Genomic DNA, 17,837 nt, shown 5'->3' with positions numbered 1-17,837 from the left:
CGGTTTCTGCGGTTGAGCTGTACGTTCAAATGCGCTCCCGAACACACCCACACATAATCCAGCGAAGAAAACAGCAAACAGCACGAACAAAAAAACAACACTCAGATAGTCTAACAGTTAAATGTGGTTCCTTCCGCCAAAATCACGTTCCATTTTAATGTGCGAATTCTGCCCAGTAGCCCGCACCGATTCCGGCTAGCCAACCAACTGGAATGAGTCGTCTACCGAAGCACAAAGAACTATTTTTCCCAGCTCTAACCAAGTGTCTGAATTGTGGTGCTTCATCAGTTTCACCGGAACGAGCGAACCACCCCTAACCCATCCTCACGGAGGCCGAATAGCATGGCGCATGCTCACAAACACCTCAAAATAATTCTCTAAACGTCCTTGTCCCCTTGCTTGCATGCTTTCTGCCAGGAGGGGAAATCGGGAGAGAAAGTGCTGAAATATTATCAATGATTTTTGTTCAAACCTCGATTCTCTCTGCGCTCCACAAAAAAAAAGGATATTTTTATCCGGCCCTGATAGGATGGAAAGAGAACAATAGCTTCACCGCACGGAGTCAAACGAAATTGAGTTAGTTGGTGAATCCTCTCTCCCGCGTGTGTGTGTCATAATTTGGTGGGGATATATTACATACGATGGGTGGGGAATGGATGGATAGGGGAGGAGTATTTGTACAGACAGTGGTTGAATGGGAGTTGAACAGGAATCCCCGAAATTCTGCTAACTCCACGCAGCCCCTCGAAATACAGACACATACTCATACACTTCTGTTCCTAGCGATAGTGATGTAGACAAAATGGTTACAATGTGAACCACAATTCCAGGAGTGAAACGGAATCGTTCCGAGATTTCGTTCTTGGTTGGAAGGCAATCGAATCTGTTCGAGCTTAACGCCAACCACAATTGGCGCTCGAATTTCATTGAAATAAATTTGTTATGAATGAACTACAAAATTCTGGAAGTATCACTTCTATACCCCAACCCAACAGTACCAGACCACCCAAAATGACCCGAAGAAAACATAATCTCAAAATAATTAAAATAATTCCAATGCATAAAGACCTTCTCCGGAAACGTCCCAGAGCACAAAAAGCAACAGGGAGGCCATAATACCCACTGTGGTGCAAAATAAGCGCTCTTCTCGAGAAATGTGCACCTCGCGTCTGGCATGTCTGTCCACTTCGGACCGTACGCTACCAGAAAAAGAAGAAAGTTTCTTTTTGTATTTACGCTTCATAATTACTCTGAAAAGTTCCTTCTTCGGGCAGAGACATTCCATTCCGGACCGGTGGTGGACCGATCAGAGCTTTAGTTTGCTTTGATGCTCCGTAGCACTGAAGCTGAAGTACTCCCCGGAGCTGTATTTTCCGTCTTTTGTTAAGAATTTCAGTTATATTTCTGTGCGACAACCGTAGTGTAAGGCTACTTTTCGACACTTTGGAAATATCGTATTTGCAACATATGTTTCGGACTCCAAAACGTTGGCAGATAAAACAAATTAAAAATAATTTAACGAAAATTTTGTTTCATCAAAGTGATCTTACATTGCTAAAATAATTCATGCTTCATAGTTCAGCATATCTACTTATTTTGAACATCAACAACACCGAAAATTAATTTGAACACATGTTTTAGGATCCTGATTTATTACATTGAATGAGCCTAACAATAACAGAAAATGTGCTACTCTCAAATACTGGTGTAGCGATCAAGAAAAAACTGCTAACTTTTATCTTTAATGGTTTAATTCCATTTATATTAAAATTTAAATTAAAATATTTTTTTCTCAAAAACGTATTTTTTTAGAACTCCCAAAAATATATGTATGAATAGTCCTTATAATTTCCAACAAATCTTCCATACATCGGAAGATGAGCACTTTTACAGGGAAAAAGTTTTTCCAACAACTTTTTCATGTTTTCTTTGAAAAAAATACAAATAATCCTAACTTTGTGACTTTAAACAAAATTAGGATTAGTTGTAATTTTTTCGAAGAAATCATGAAAAGGTTGTTGTTACAAAAACTTTTTCTCTGTAAAAGTGCCCATCTTCCGATGTATGGACGACTTGTTGGAAATTGTAAGGGCTATTCATATACATATAAATTAATTTTAATTTTTTTAATAACTTTTTTTTCAGCGAAATTTTTTCCCCCGAAAAAAAAATTGATATTTTTTTGTAAAAATTTAAATAATTTCCTACATTGCATCCTTTGACAAAAATTTTGTAGGTATCATAGTTTTTAAGTTCTAAATTTTTGTAAAAAATTAAGAAAAAAAATTGGGCTTTTTCGAAAAGTTGTCTAATTCTTTTTCGAATATTTCAAATATGTAAAGCTGCTTAAATGACCCATGTTTTTACACCCACAACGTTTCACTACTATCTGAGATGGTGCTGTCAACTCCTAAGACGAGTTAGCATGAAATCCGTCCATTGCAAATAAGCACGCACTAAAGCTTTTCGCATACTTTACCACATGCACGGCCCAGACCGATATAATTCCACGTTTATGCTCTCCTTTTTACTCTTAAAAAACACTTTCCAACTTCATTTTGCAATTAGTCCTCTTGCTATAAACAGTAAAATGAGTTGAAATGTATATACACTATAGACATACGAATAGATTTAAGAATTTTGAATTGTGTTTGATTGCAACAATTTCCTTATATCCCATCCTTCCTCTGAAAAAAATATGTCACCCTTCTAAACTCGAGTCCACCGCAAGTAATCGGTTTCCCACATTACTAACCATAGATTTAAGCAAATTGTTTATATATATATAATTTTTTAAAAAATATATTTAAGAACTCGGCTCCTTTAAACTTATGTAACTGGGCCTGTAAAAATAAACGAATTAATAAAAAAAACTTCATTTTCTTACCAGTTACCAGAATGTTACTAGTAGCTATGTGGATAGCGTGGTCGTGAAGAACAGCCTTGCATTCCAGCCGGGCTTGGTTCGATCCCCGTTGACATCGTTTGGATTGTTTTTAGGATTCAATCTCAAGCTTACGTTCAGTCTGAGAGAAAGGGATGTCTGCTCCCATGCATACAAACATGTTAAAGCTTTTGAAAGAGGTGCTTTTATTTGCATAAAAAAAGCATACGAAAAAGCATTTTTTCTGCCGAAGACGAAAGGTTTCTGCCAACGCTAGTTTGGGTGTAGTTGCAGTGATCGGTATGCCATTCTCAGTCATATTGGTTATGCCCGAACAGTCTCAAAATGCTTCAGGCTTTTAGGCATAAAAATGGTACAAACTATCGAGAGGCGAATAATCACCCAAACAAAACTGCAAACCGAGAAAAATTGAGAGACAATCTATCAAAGAAAGTGCGCGACAATAATGGGGACTTCATTTGTGAGGATTTTAAGAATACTACGATTTCATACAGCCGATTCGGATGCTATATCGATTATTGTTGTGAGCAGGGTTACACCCAAACTAGCGTTGTCAGAAAGCATTTCATTTTCGACAGAAAACATGCCATTTCGTGCCTTGAAGCGTCAAATGGGCAAATAATGTCATCTGTCCCCCAACGCTTTAAAATGTTTGTATGTATGAAACCAGACATCTCTTTCTCTTTTCTTTTTTCATCTGCACCAAAAAAAAAGTCCAAACGACGACAACGGGGATCGAACCAAGGCCGGCTAGAACGCAAGGCTGTTTTACACGACCACGCTATCCACATGGCTAATGATGCTGTTCAGCAAATGCGTGATAATATTGCACCTGATTATAAAATGAAGTTGGAAAGTGTTTTCTAAGAGTAAAAAAGGAGCGCATGAAGGAGAACAATATATATCTCAGTCTGGGCCGTGCATGTGGCAAAGTATGCGGAAAGCTTATTTGTCTTTTGGTTCGCTCGCTCGTATTAATCTTATGTCATGTTGTGTCTTATTTAATGTAACACATCGGGATGACAAAACAAGAGTTAAAAATCAATTTTGGGTGTAGTATCTTTGAGCATTCAGCGATAAAGATTCCGAATTAATAACATTCAAGTTGGGGGCTCTGTTGTGTGTTTGTTGATGCTATTGCTATGCTAACGCTATCCGTTCAGTTGTGCTTCCTGTGTTGACGTGGGACTACGTCTAACCGGAGTATATGAGGGTGAAACGAAAACCTAAACACAGAACATGCAGGAAAAAAATAATGATTTCGAATGCTTATAACTCGAACATTTTTTAATAGATCGGAAAGGTGTTTGCATTTGCATTCATTGTGCAAATGCAAACACCTTTTTTGTTATTTTGCATGAGATAAACAATTGAATAACTGTGAAATGTCAAGCGTTATCTAAACGCCCTAACTGCCTCGGTTCAACTTGTCCGATTTACGGTTTCCCCAATTTCAAAATCAATGCGCCTGGGGGAATCCCCTTTGCATTACATGCAAGATGGAGGAACTTTTGTTCCCACCGAAGTGTGTTCCCTAACACAGCCATCAAAACCAAGGTCCCTTACATTACATGGCGTTTGTTCATATTTCTTACTTACACAGCAAATATGTTGAATTCAACTGAACTTTAAAATTGTTCCATTCAATCAATAATTTAATCAATACAAACAAAAAATTTCTAAGCCAACGGTAGTCCCACGTCAATTTCGCGGTTATATCATAGATATAATCCACCCATTTTTTTATGAATAGTATATTGGTTGCAAATACTTGAATTTACTTAGTCCATTCATATTTCTGTGATAATAATCCAAAATGTTAATTTCTTCTGTCATGTCCGATTTTTGTTTTTGTTTTTGGTGAAGTACGAGAAGTACAAACAAGCAGTTTCCAATCGCAGTATGAGCAACAAAATTCTTTCGTATGTAATGTGTATTTTGCTTTAAAATCATTTATCACATCAACGTTCTGTATATTTAAAAATACCGTGGCATTTTTAGCATCTAGAAGTAAAAAAGTAATAGGGTGTAGTTTCCTAGACACGATTGCATTCAATTAGACTATTTATGACTACCGTTATTATGCGAGGAAGGAACGAATTTTAATAGCTAACCCTTCAGTAGAATTTTTTGGTGGCCCTGATGCGGGATTTTGTTCTTGTCATCTTCTATAATCAGCTTCGAAAAATTCCATATTAAGGGGATACTCTAGTGTAGAATCACGAACTGCTGACGTTTTTTGGGCTCTAAATGGGTAAATAAAGAATATTTTCGTACCATTATTTCATGATTTGTTTCTTTATCTCAAAATGGCGGTCGTTTGAAATAAATGCTGTTTAGCACATTTTTAAAACGATTTCATTTCTTTTAAAGTAGTTCAATTATAAAAATTGTTTTATTGGTTCATGCGATAAAGAAGTGTAATTAATTTGCTTACAAAGTAATTTGTGAGCTGTTGAAACAAGTTTTTGATCAGTAACTTCTCTCCGTTCAGTGAGGCCGGAAATGCACTCGCCGTATTTCCTTGAGAGAATACGAGAAATTTTGAATGCTTTAACCAGACGCTGTTATGTCATTACCTTTGTCTGGGTCCCTTCACATTGCTCAATTCCGGGTAATGAGAGGGCTGACTCATTGGCAAAGGTAGGTGCATTTGAAGTCGATATTTATCAGCGTCAAATCGCTTTCAATGAATTTTATTCTTTAGTCCGTAAAAATACCATCGCTAACTGGCAACGTAAGTGGAACGAAGATGAATTGGGTCGGTGGCTTCACTCGATTATCTCTAAGGTTAGCCTCAAACCATGGTTCAAAAGTCTGGACTTGAGTCGGGACTTTATTCGCACCTTCTCTCGACTCATGTCCAATCACTGTTCGTTAGACGCGCTACTCTTTCGTATTAATATTGCCGATGGCAATATCTGTGCTTGTGGCCAAGGTTACCACGACATCGAACACGTTGTTTGGTCGTGCGAGGAGTATTTTGTTGCCAGATCGAATTTAGAAAACTCTCTTCGGGCTAGAGGAAGGCAGCCCAATGTGCCGGTGAGAGATGTGTTGGCTCGGTTAGACCTTGATTACATGTCCCAAATATATGTCTTCCTAAAAGCTATCGATCTTCGTGTGTGATTGTCCTTATATCCTTATATTCTCCTTTTCCTTTTCCTTCACGAGAAATCAAATCCCTTCTTACTAACAATAGAATAAGGTGAAATGTAAATACATATTAGATATAAGATATATCTAATAAGATATATAAGGCTTAAGAATTGAGTATGATGAATGTGAGTGCGAATGTGAGAGTGAACATTGTCAACATATCCTTATATCCCATCCTTTTCCTGAAAAAAAAATGTCACCCTTCTAAACTCGAGCAAACCGCGAGTAATCGGTTCTCTACTTCATTAACATTAGAATTAATGAAAAATGTTTATATATACTTGTAACTATACAGATAGGAGTTTGGCTCCTTTAAACTTATGTAACTGAGCCTGTAAAAATAAACGATTTAATAAAAAAAAACTTCTCTCGTACATCATTTATCTCTCTAAGGAAGTGATTATCATACCACTTCTTTCAGCCGACTTTCAAAGGTAATCACGCTCTAATCCTTACACCTCAAACGTAACGCCCTCGTTTTCAAACCTCTGTAAACACCCTAGTACAGAAATAGAAACCTTAATCTTTCGCCAAGAACTAGAAAAGGGTATTGAAAGTATCCCCACATGACGGTATCCACCGTGGGAAAGAAATACATCATGCGACCAGCGTTTTTGCATGGTAGAAATTTGAAGACCATCTTTGCACAGCAAATTACTAATTCCACGTTGTTCGCAAGTCAGCGGAGCATTTTTCTTTGTGTAGATTTTAAACTTTTTCGTATTCATTCACCAACCAGAACAGTCAGCGGGAGGAATTTTCCTCGAGAAATGATTCGCAACGAAACACAAATATCGGATCAGAGTCTCCGGGTGAATTTCACAATTAAATTCCTATCCAGTCAATTATCCTGCAATGGTATGCGACGGAAGGTTCCATTGGTGGCAGAGAGGGCGGAAAAACTCAATGAATGTCAGCCGCAGAGTTATGCCACTCGAACACGGATTTTCCCCCTAATTTAGTGTGTCTGCCATTCCGAGCCGGGCGCAGTGAAAGCAAATTAAAATATATTTATGTGGAAATAGTGTCACTCCCAGATGGAAGCTGTTCATGTGCTTGCGCAAATAATGAGTTTTTTTCAGTTCGAATATGGTGACGCGGAATGAAACGGCAGCTGTCGGCAAAAAGAAGATGAATGGAAATGAAAAATTTTGGGAGCTCCTTCTGGTACCAGTTGAATTAAAACTTTGTTTATGTGGGAAATTTTTAGATAAAATATAATAGAATTGGGTTTATCCGTACCACACTATCTGATCGTAAAACTATTGCATGTTTGGGATTGATTCCACTAAACATATTGTTTTGAGTCTATAAATATTGCGCCGTGCAGTCAGGATTCTTAAAAAAATAACCGTTGACGCATGGGCTGACTGAGCAGCTCTTCATTCCTGCGAGAAGATTTCAGTAGATTCGTGGATTGCTAGCAGTTTTTCGGACGAGTAATCCGTGTACTGCCAGAAACATAAGAAAAAGCTGTGGAAAGGGACAGGCAGTACTTACAACAATAAAAACCACGCCGCCTTTTTTGCAAAAAGATCTTATTGTCGAGTCATCTGCGAACAACGTTTCATCACCTAGCGAAAGTTCATCATCCGAAGTGTATAGTTTGTACAACATCGGGGCTAATATACTCCCTTGGGGAATACCAGCTATGTATTATGTTATAGTTTTGTCTTTCCAAACTTTGGTCAATCGCTAGAGACAATTTTTTGGGTAGATTCCTCAAACTGTCTATTTTTTTATTTTTCTATCCTTGTTGCAATAAAATTGCAACTTTTGTATAAATAACTTTCCTATTCAAGCTTTTCATTATTTTTGCATAATGCTCCAGTTGGGTCCTTTGTATGCCTCCCATTTGATTATCACGTTGCTAATCGAACGAGTGGCTTGCAATGCACCTAGCGATGAGCTACCTTTATTAAAGCGTTTAGTTTAGTTCAGCGAATTTTTTTAGGTCATCATGTGTTTATGTCTCACTACTTTTCTACGTTTCATCAAGTGATTTCGTTTTTTTTTTCAGAACTAGTTTCCAAAGGAATTTTCACTGAGAACTTTCGAGTTCAACCGTCCAGAGGTCAACAAAACTGTGCATCATCCGATAAACCCTCCAGTTTTGTTTATTAGAAATAATTGAAATAATTGCTAATGATTTTTTGAATTCTCAATACACAAACTTCTTTCTAGCCATAACATTACTGGCAGTTGTCAATCGTTATTAATGAAATAATAGTGCCCATGTCCTCTTTCAGTAATGATGAGCCGAGATAAAAAAAATCATTTTCTTTCAAACAATCAAGCATTTTTAAAGGATATTTTTCTAAAAATTCACCTTCATAGTCGCTGACCGTTGTAAGACGCTTCCGAAAACTGCTGCAAGCTCGTTTTACCATGTCGTGATTTAGTAACGTCATTACCTTCACGATTAATAACTTTAGCGGCCCAAATGTTGTGTGAGGGGCTTTATATTAGTGTCCCTTTCAACGACGTCCCACTCAAAATAATCCAATGGATTGATATTGGGACTGCTAGGCGGCCAAACTTGATTCTCCCTGAACTCTGGAACATTTCCCGCAGGCCATTTCTGCGTTTTTTTAGCATTAGCTTAGGAGCATATGCGGTTTTACTGTTTCCCAGGCCTTCTTTGAATGTGAATCGGACAACTCATGATCAGAATTGAGGTCATCGAAATGCATTAATTACCGTTCTGAATCATATTTCAGACGCTTAAGGCATTTGATGCAGAAAACAAATCTGAACTTTATGCACAAGCACTATTTGGTTGATGTTTTTACGAAATTAGTTCAATAAGCTTTTAAGTTTCCTACTTTGGTGCCTATTTGATTAAAAACATCAACAATTATTGAATAAAAATGTTTTTGAATTGAACGGATAAGAATCAAATTTCGGTTTCTTGTTGTTTTAAGCTCTACTTCTGTACAATTACTAGTGCAATAAAATGATCAAACATGAGAAAAATTAAGTGTTCGGGTATTTTGGTTATTATTTAAGGTATATTTGAAGATGTTTTTCATCCATTTTTTGAGTGAACAAATAATCGGTACCTTGATGGTGGTATCAGTTTTGAAGCAATGGCGTGTCGCAGAACGAATTCCTAAGAATATTTTGAAACTTCAGGACAACACCTAAAGCGTTACATAGGGGTTTTTTGAAAATTCGAAAAAAATCCAAAATGGCTAAATCGATCGATCAATTCCTGAGATATCGATACCAACAAAAAAACATGGTTTCGAGAAAAACGCGCTCTCTAAAGGAAGGCTGCCATACAAATGAAACACAAGTTTCTGCATTACTCGAGAATTAATCAAACAAATGAAACGAAATTTGGCATGTGAAGGTTTTAGGGTGCAAAAAAAGATTCTAAGGTGGTTAGATAATCCTCCCCCTCTCTTAGGGGGGCTGCCATACAAATGAAACACGAATTTCTGCATTACTCGTGAATTAATCAAGCAAATGACACCAAGTTAGGCATATGGAGGTTTTGTTGTGCAATAAATGTTTTTACGGTGGTTGGACACTTCTTTCACCTCTCTGAAGAGGGGGGGGGTTTATAGAGGTTTTAGGGATCGATAAACGTTTCTATGGTGGTTCGACAATCCAAAACCACCACCCCCCCCCCCCCCCCCTAAAGAGGGACTCCCATACAAATGAAACACAAATTTCTGCATAACTCGAGAATTAACCAAGCAAATTGAGCCATATTTGCCATGTGGAGGTTTTACGGGGCATGAACCGTTTCTGTGGTGAATCGACACTTCTCCTCCCTTTCTAAAGGGGGCTCCCATACAAATGAAACACAAATTTCGGTATAACTCGGAAACTAATCAAGCAAATGGAGTCAAATTTGGCATGTAAAGGTTCTAGGGGGCACGAAACGTTTATATGGTAAATAGACACTCCTCCCCTCTCTCTGAGGGGAAAGGAGGTTTTGGTAGAAGTACTAGGAATTTTATAGTAAAAGGTAAATTCAACGGGGTCGATTAGAAGGCCTATCAATAAACAGATCTGCGATTGGACCCATGAATTTGCGCTTAGTAAGAAAACGTAAATGTTTGAAGGTATTGATACTAAAAAACAAATTTTGAGCGGGACGAAGTTTGCTGGGTCAGGTAGTATACTATAAAACTACTGTAAATCATGAAGGAGACAATATTATTTATATGTTTTGAATTATTCGAATACCTAATTTGACACAGGTGCGCTGAACTAGAGCATTCAAAGAAGTGGACAAACCATGATCATATTTTCGACTGGACAAACCAAAATCATTTACCTTATACTGTCCTTTCGACACGTTTACGAGTTGAATTATATCGTGTACACTCATTCCAGAACGAAGAAAATTGACTACAGAACAATGAATATCCTGTTATCCGCCATATTTGTTTCGTTGACAGCTGTTATTTGTTTACGGATACCTAGAAGCATTGGCTATTCATTGCTGCCAAATTTGTTGTAATCGTACTACACAGGGCCGATATACAGCTATTTGAGATTGAGTGCAAAATTACTGCACGCATCCTGTATAGTATATCAAACAAATCTTTTCGAATTTCCGATTCGATTGGTACACAAACCATCAGGAACAGAAATTATTATTGACATTAACATTATGTTTTGAGCCCACCAATCATGTTGTCCATCATCGTTTTCCAGGTTGACTTCGGCGACATCTTCATCCCACCCAACCTGGACGTCCCGAAGCCCCGCGTTCTGCCTGAGTTCAAACGGCTCGCCCACGGACTTCGCTCCAGTAACATCAGCATCCTGGACGCGAAAACATTCTACATCCCAAACCTGCACTACGACGGGGCCGGACCGGATGCCTACTTCTGGGTGGGCAACGGTTCCATGCCGAACATTATGGGTATTAAAGTTCCTAACGAGATCGGCTCGTTAGATCCGCTGCGGGGCTACCAGGGCGAGGACATCGAGATCCAGCTGCCTGGCAATCTGACCATGTACGACATCGACTGGCTGTCGGTGTGGTGTGTCGAGTATCGGCACAACTTTGGCCACGTTTATATCCCGAAGGATCTGGACATACCGCCAGCGCTTGGGCAGACAAAAATTGCGGTAAGTAGAGTTCTAGAGATAAGGGGTGTTGTAATTAGGACACACGTAACATTTGAATTGTAACTTCCAAGCCGCCTTGGTGGTATAAACCGGTAAGCTCAAGTTTATTTGGTTATAAGTCAGAGCTCCAATTTTGAATGCTTCATGTTTACTAATCTTTACAGACAACATCCACGACACCGACGCTGGTGGCACACATGACCACCCCGAAGCCGAAGAACGTAAACTGTAAGGAAATACTACGAGGCAAGCTGAATGTGATGTGGGAAGTGGTCGGAGAATACGTTGAGATCGAACTGGTAGGGCGGATACGTGAGGACCAGTACATGGCGTTCGGTATATCCGGACGCAATGGACACCCTCAGATGGTGGGAGCTGATGTGGTGGTGGCGTTCTACGATCGTAAACAGCGACGATTCCGGGCCGAGGATTACTACATGTCGGCATTGGCTCAATGTGATGGTCGACAAGGCGTCTGTCCAGATGAACGGATAGGAGGAAAAAACGACGTCGAATTGAGTAAGTTACCAGAATCGATTAGAACGGATGGAAGAAGAACTACAGTTTCCTTTCAGTTTCCGGCGACCGCAGCCACGGAGTAACCCGCATCAAGTACCGCCGCCTGCTGCAAACGAACGAAGCAGTGAACGATCAGGCTTATCCAACAAACCGCCAAATTTCGGTGATTGCCGCCATCGGACCACTGAACTCACAGGACGAAGCCAACGCACACTCGCCTCAAGACGTAACCCTGGACGACACCCAGATTAACTTTTCGTCCAAGAACGATCACACCTGTACCGACGCGTTGGACAGCATTAGAGAGGTAGGAGGTCCAGAACCGTGGCCTACGCGAACCATTATCGGGGAGAAGACAATTAGTGCAAAAATTGGTCCAACCGGAGGAAGACGCGGCTATACGCCAATCACCGGACACCCATCGTGGGGCATCGCGTGGTACCTGAACGATATGTTGATCCCCGAGGTGTACGTGGAACGTGGTCAGACGTATACGTTTGTGGTCGAGGGTGGAGATGACTCTACCCAACCAGCTAAGTGAGTGAACGATTGTGGGAGGAAGTGGTAGCGATAAAATGAGTGAATGGTTTTTCTTGCAGATACCATCCATTTTACATTACCGATTCGAGTGAGGGAGGTTACGGTCAACTAACGGATGCGCAAAGGAGACGCGAGACCACCTTTGCCGGTGTAGAGTTTGATAAGGACAATTACCCAATTCCAACCGCTGGTGAGTATAATGAATGCATTGTGAGATGCAAAATGGCCGATTGTGTTTTCTTCTGTTCTCAAAAACAGCGGGTAGATACTGTGAGTGGAAGCACAAAACCGTAGACAAGTCAGAGGAGACCGAGACTTTCGAGGAGTACAAAAAGACACTATATTTGTCCTGTGACGATCCGGATGGGCAGCCGGCTTTCCTCAACTGGACGGTAGTCGATGAGACACCGGATCTGGTGTATTATCAGGTAATTTGGTTACAGCATTGAGTTGGAAAAAATGTTGAAACATTCGAATTCACTGCAGTGCTACACCCACCGAAACCTAGGCTGGAAGATCCACGTTGTGAACCCGGGCATGACGGACAAGATCAACGGATCGCATGGTTTGTTCGCTGTAAGCTCACAAAGTATACTTCTGCTGGGAATAGCTCTGTGTATTAGCCTGCTAGCGACCGGGCGGTGTCCGACATTCTGATAGTAACTTCTGGAATTTGTTGCTTTTTGTTCCAAAAGTTAAGCGCAACCCAAACGCTTGCATTTGTTTCAAATACTAAGCCCGGCGCGTTTGTAAGCAATTAGCACAAAGTTTAGCTCAAATACACTCGGTTATGTTCCTGCGGGGAAACGCGATTGGCGATGGTTTAGATTCTTGCGGTGCGATCTATCGTTCTTATTATTAAAACTTTCCGTAGCTCTGATTTTAGTTTCTTTTATTGATAGTAACACAAGTACTGAGCAAATAATCAATGAATATCAGCGCACCAGGATTGATATTTATTTGGTTGGTTTAAAATTGCTATCGAACATTTCCAACGCAAACGAACCAATCGAATAGATTTTTTGATGCAGCGGATTCAAATCTATATCCGTCCACTGTAAGCCAACAAAATAAATTATTATTCCAACACTGCTGTCAAAAAAATATTTCGGTGTATCGAAAGACTCCAAACCATCGGGGACCGGCGTGTGTCCTAAGGGAGGTATACTGAATTGAAAATTAAAGCAAAGAGTATATAAAACAACCATGCGGTATCGCTTGAAAAACATATCTTTCGTATGAGTGAGCAGATGAATTTAGCGGACGGAACGCAACGTGGATGGAGAGTGATCGAGAACAGATTATTGCTAGGCAAAGCCAGCTGCATGTTACGTAGCGAAAATTTTGGAGAAAAGTAACGAAAAAAGGATTGCGTTTTGCGGTATGCTTGAGACTAAACGCTAGGTTAATAATAGTAGTTATTACTATATCCCAGTATTGAAATCAAATCACACAATTTATCATAACCTTATTAAAACAAGTTCCCTGCAAATCGTGGACGAAAGATGGCGACAGTTATGCGTTTGATCAAAAATATACAAAGAATAAAATTTACAAACAAATCAAAAGACTTGACAAAGTACCGCTTTGTCTGGAGGTACTTTCGAAGAAACATCGAATGGTTACTGTCTGTTTATTTTTATACACGCTATTGTTTTTATTATACACGAGACAATAATGGAGTAACACACAGCTCAAAAACAAAGGATACTTTTTTTCCGCCTGAGTTCAATCATTCATATATTCATGAAACATACATGGAAAGAGCAATTTCGAAATGAAATAATTGCTGCATGGGTTCACTGAGAGCGAGAACATTGCTAGTAAACACGAAGACAATAATTAAAAACTAATACAAATAAGCAAAATAATGCAAGTCAGAAAATGAGACAATAACAATGAAATCAATTCAAAACAAACCTAAAGTATGAAAAGATGAAATGATTTATTGAAACAATTTAAAATAATACCATTCCGGATAGTAGATATAAACAATTACTACCTAAGCAGCACTGAGAAACGAAACATCATTAGAATTTTTACGACAATAATTAACGAAGGAAAAGGTGTGACGACAATAAAGATACAATGTTTCAAATTTAAGTGTTTTTGGAATTTCACACACACACAACTTAGATAGACTAAGAAATGTAACAACTAAGCGCCCAACTTGTAGATATCTCTAGTTTAACTTTTTATTATGGTTTGTTTCACCAACTATTATTGATATGAAGTAAGCTTTCGTTGAATATGAAAACAAATTACAAACAAAAAAAAATATCTTGTTACCGTATTTTCTAGCTGTTATAATTGATTGAAAAATCGGATTGGTTCAAACATGAAAGAATTCAAACTATCGACGAACACAATTAACAAATAGTTCCACTCATGTAAAATCTAAGTGTATGCATCTGAAAGTTGTTTGCCATAAGTGCAAAAATAAAAAAGTATAAAAAGAGAACAAACCTGTAAATTTCATAAACGAAACTCAAAAATAGGCTGGCGTAATGCAATTTATTCAATTTTACACTAACAGAACAAAACAAATAATTCTTCTATCTTCAAAATATAACAAAGCAAAAACAGAATGGAAAAAGATAGTCGTCAAAATTGGTAAAGCCAAATAAAAACACTAGTTTGTAAATACTGCTGAATCCGAGGATGCCTCTGAGTCCTTCGAAGCTATCAATAGCCGAAATGATTGCGTGGAAAAATGAGAAGGAGGACCCGTTTAGAATATACTACTTTCGATGTCCACCGTGAAGGAACAATCCAAAGAAAAACGGAAAGGTTCTTGTTCCGGCATGTTTTGGTTTTTGGAAATGCTGTAAGTACTTAATTTGTTTTTCTTTTTTGTCGATTGTTTAGATGAGAAGGTAACGTTCGCATTGGATGTTCATCAGAAGTGGGATAATCTGAATCGGTCTTAAGGGAATCACATTCAATTTAGTTTCCTGGATTCGTGAAAATATCTACCATGTTTTCAGGAACATGATATCGTTACGAATTAACTGATTCTGGAAAAAATGACTGTTGGATATTCGTCGAATCCATCAAGCTGAAATAGGAATAGCACAGGGTTAACTGTAAATTGAGGTTTAACATCATGAGTCCGACGGAGGAAGACTATAACCCATGAAACGTTTTGTGGGTGTTCTACTTCAACCTAAATAATATCTCCGAATGCAAATAGCTCTGTATTTCAGAAATTTTTACTCCAAACTTTCGAGCGCTGCCTAGCCATACAATCGGTTCAGTTTGTATCTGTTTAGTTTAACCAAGCTTGATCGTCAATTAACCATAAACAAAATGCTTTTATATTTATCACAATTGGAATCTGGAATCTCTTATAGTGTTTGGAGTATACAATTCGAAATTTCACAATTCTCTAGATTCAACAACAAAAATTTAAAAAACACCCACAAAACGTGATGCACTTGAAAAAAAAGAGGAAAAGTATCGAGATAAAAACGCTAATTCAGACAATAAGTGTCAATTATTGACAATAAGTAACATTCTACAAACTACCCTAGACGGAGCAACCTTATTCGAGATGTATAATGTATTATAAGGCGAAACAAACAATAAAAATGCTACAAGTTTATGCAACCATTCAAATTTCGATAAACGATTTGAAACAGATTATGATACGAAAAGGAAGGAAATAAACAATTAAGCTTGTGATGGTGGTGATTACCTAGAGCCGAGAGTTGTTCATTGGGAACGAAAAAAAAATGTGTTTGATCATCGGTTTAACTTCTTGTTCAGTATTGGATATGTAAAAATATCACACATACTATACAGGTCTACGGAGAAGTACGAGAAAAAACAAATCCTCGACCGATGGATTGAATAGAACCAATTATTAAGCTATGAAGCATAAACATGGAAGCACGATCGCATGACATAAACAATAGCATCGGAACCAGAAGACAATAATACTTGTACGATAATAAGCACGAAAAGTGCTTGCTTGCGAGAGTCTTTTTTAAAAGCACATACATTACAATGTGATTATTTTAGACGACAAACTTGTACAATATATTGCGAATGATGGGTATTGTAGGATATATACTATAGTGAACAGAAAATCATTAAAAAAGACTTTAAACCTAACTAACAACACACTTATATGGAAACAGTCTATCATTTGAATCGCCATCTATCATCCTAGCAACTAACGCTATTAATCGCTTCTATCACAACCGACTAAAAGAAAAGTTCGAGTCTATACATCCGTTATGTTCTAAAACACAGAGAAAACAATTTGATGTTCAGACAACAATGAAAAACTGTTTGATTTAATCCACCATAACCCTGCATACAGTCCTATCGGAAACATTCTTTAAAATAACTACGAAAATGAAAACTAACCTTGCACCTAAACGAATAATTGCACAACCTGTATGACTAACCGTACCCAAATAGGAACGATCGAGAATTCTTTATTTTGTGAGCTGGAAAAGTTGGTCGCAAAAAACACACCCACACTCATTGTAAGAAAGCAGAAGGTATAATTGGAAATAAATTTATTGACACGATCAAACTGTAAGGGTGCCGTTTTTCATCCGAGAATATCACATATAAAAATTTAACGTCGTTTTGTTCTGGAAATAACACCTAGAATCTGTCAGAATTCATTCATAAGAACATTTCCGTAATTGGAATATGAAAAAAACAATTCCACGTATGCACGTGGGTGAAATACACTTTTCGTAGGTTCGATCTAGAGGCGAATGAACTGCAAAGTGCAAACAATAGTAAAATGTACATATTTTCTGTACATATTAGGCGTCGTGCACAAATTACGCAACGCGAGAAGGGGGGGAGGGAGATCGAGGTTGCGTTACTTACTGTGTATTAGAGATAGGAAATTGCGTTACGTAGGGGGGGGGTCCAAAATCCGGACTTTTAGCGTTACGTTAGTTGTGTACGACGCCTTACCAACCGTGTTAAAATGAATGTCAGATGCGATACACATCCCTACCAACTATTGATATATTTGCTACACGGTATTGGTACCTTTGACGACTTTCATTGCTGGCAGATCGAAGCAAAGCGAAGAAAAGCTGTCATCATTTCAAATTTTACTATAAGGATAGCGACTCGAGGAATTCAATCTAACAACGGCGTTCGACGAAGATGAGTTCCGCCACTGGTTCTTTCCCATGGATGGTACACCCAAAATTAATTTTTACCACATTTTTTGGCATTCCGATATTACATTAAATTAGCTTAAAAATAACAGAACATGTGCTAATCTATACTGTACAAAATTGTATTTGAAAAAATCTGATGTTTTCAAAGCTTTTCATAGACATGGAACATCCACACACTTCGAGGAATATTCAAAGCTTGAAGTACAGCTGAAACAATCATCTACCAACGAGAGTGAAGAATACGCCAACCTATGGATATTGGATTTCGCATTAAAAGATCTGTCCAGACTCTGTTCCAGCCCAACATATTCTTCGATAAACGTCTCCGAGCGATGGACCTCTGGACAGACCATTCTCAATGTTGGAATTTTCTATAGCTCTTCTTCCACCGAACTACCCTTCACCCTGACCATAACTCGTACCGTTCGATTACTATGCTCTCATGCATTAGAAAATTGTTG

The 17,837-nt window shown here is 38.4% G+C and overlaps 1 protein-coding gene across 2 annotated transcripts in view; it reads left to right on the top strand.

The window, feature by feature from the left end:
- Nucleotides 1-15,741, top strand: part of LOC129776156 (protein Skeletor, isoforms B/C) — a 76,345-nt gene extending 60,604 nt beyond the window's left edge. The window contains exons 5-11 of one of the 2 annotated variants that reach the window (XM_055781615.1): nucleotides 10,739-11,158; nucleotides 11,230-11,250; nucleotides 11,323-11,677; nucleotides 11,734-12,214; nucleotides 12,277-12,407; nucleotides 12,476-12,645; nucleotides 12,704-15,741. In XM_055781615.1, the coding sequence (XP_055637590.1) occupies nucleotides 10,739-11,158; nucleotides 11,230-11,250; nucleotides 11,323-11,677; nucleotides 11,734-12,214; nucleotides 12,277-12,407; nucleotides 12,476-12,645; nucleotides 12,704-12,874 (1,749 nt within the window). In that variant the 3' untranslated portion in view covers nucleotides 12,875-15,741. The remainder of the gene's footprint in view (nucleotides 1-10,738; nucleotides 11,159-11,229; nucleotides 11,251-11,322; nucleotides 11,678-11,733; nucleotides 12,215-12,276; nucleotides 12,408-12,475; nucleotides 12,646-12,703) is intronic. The other variant, XM_055781625.1, reaches the window with a different exon arrangement.
- Nucleotides 15,742-17,837: the final 2,096 nt, after the last annotated feature.

This window comes from Toxorhynchites rutilus, chromosome 1 (genome assembly GCF_029784135.1).
Source record: "Toxorhynchites rutilus septentrionalis strain SRP chromosome 1, ASM2978413v1, whole genome shotgun sequence".
Lineage (NCBI taxonomy): Eukaryota > Metazoa > Arthropoda > Insecta > Diptera > Culicidae > Toxorhynchites > Toxorhynchites rutilus.
This window is presented reverse-complemented; position numbering and strand designations above follow the sequence as displayed.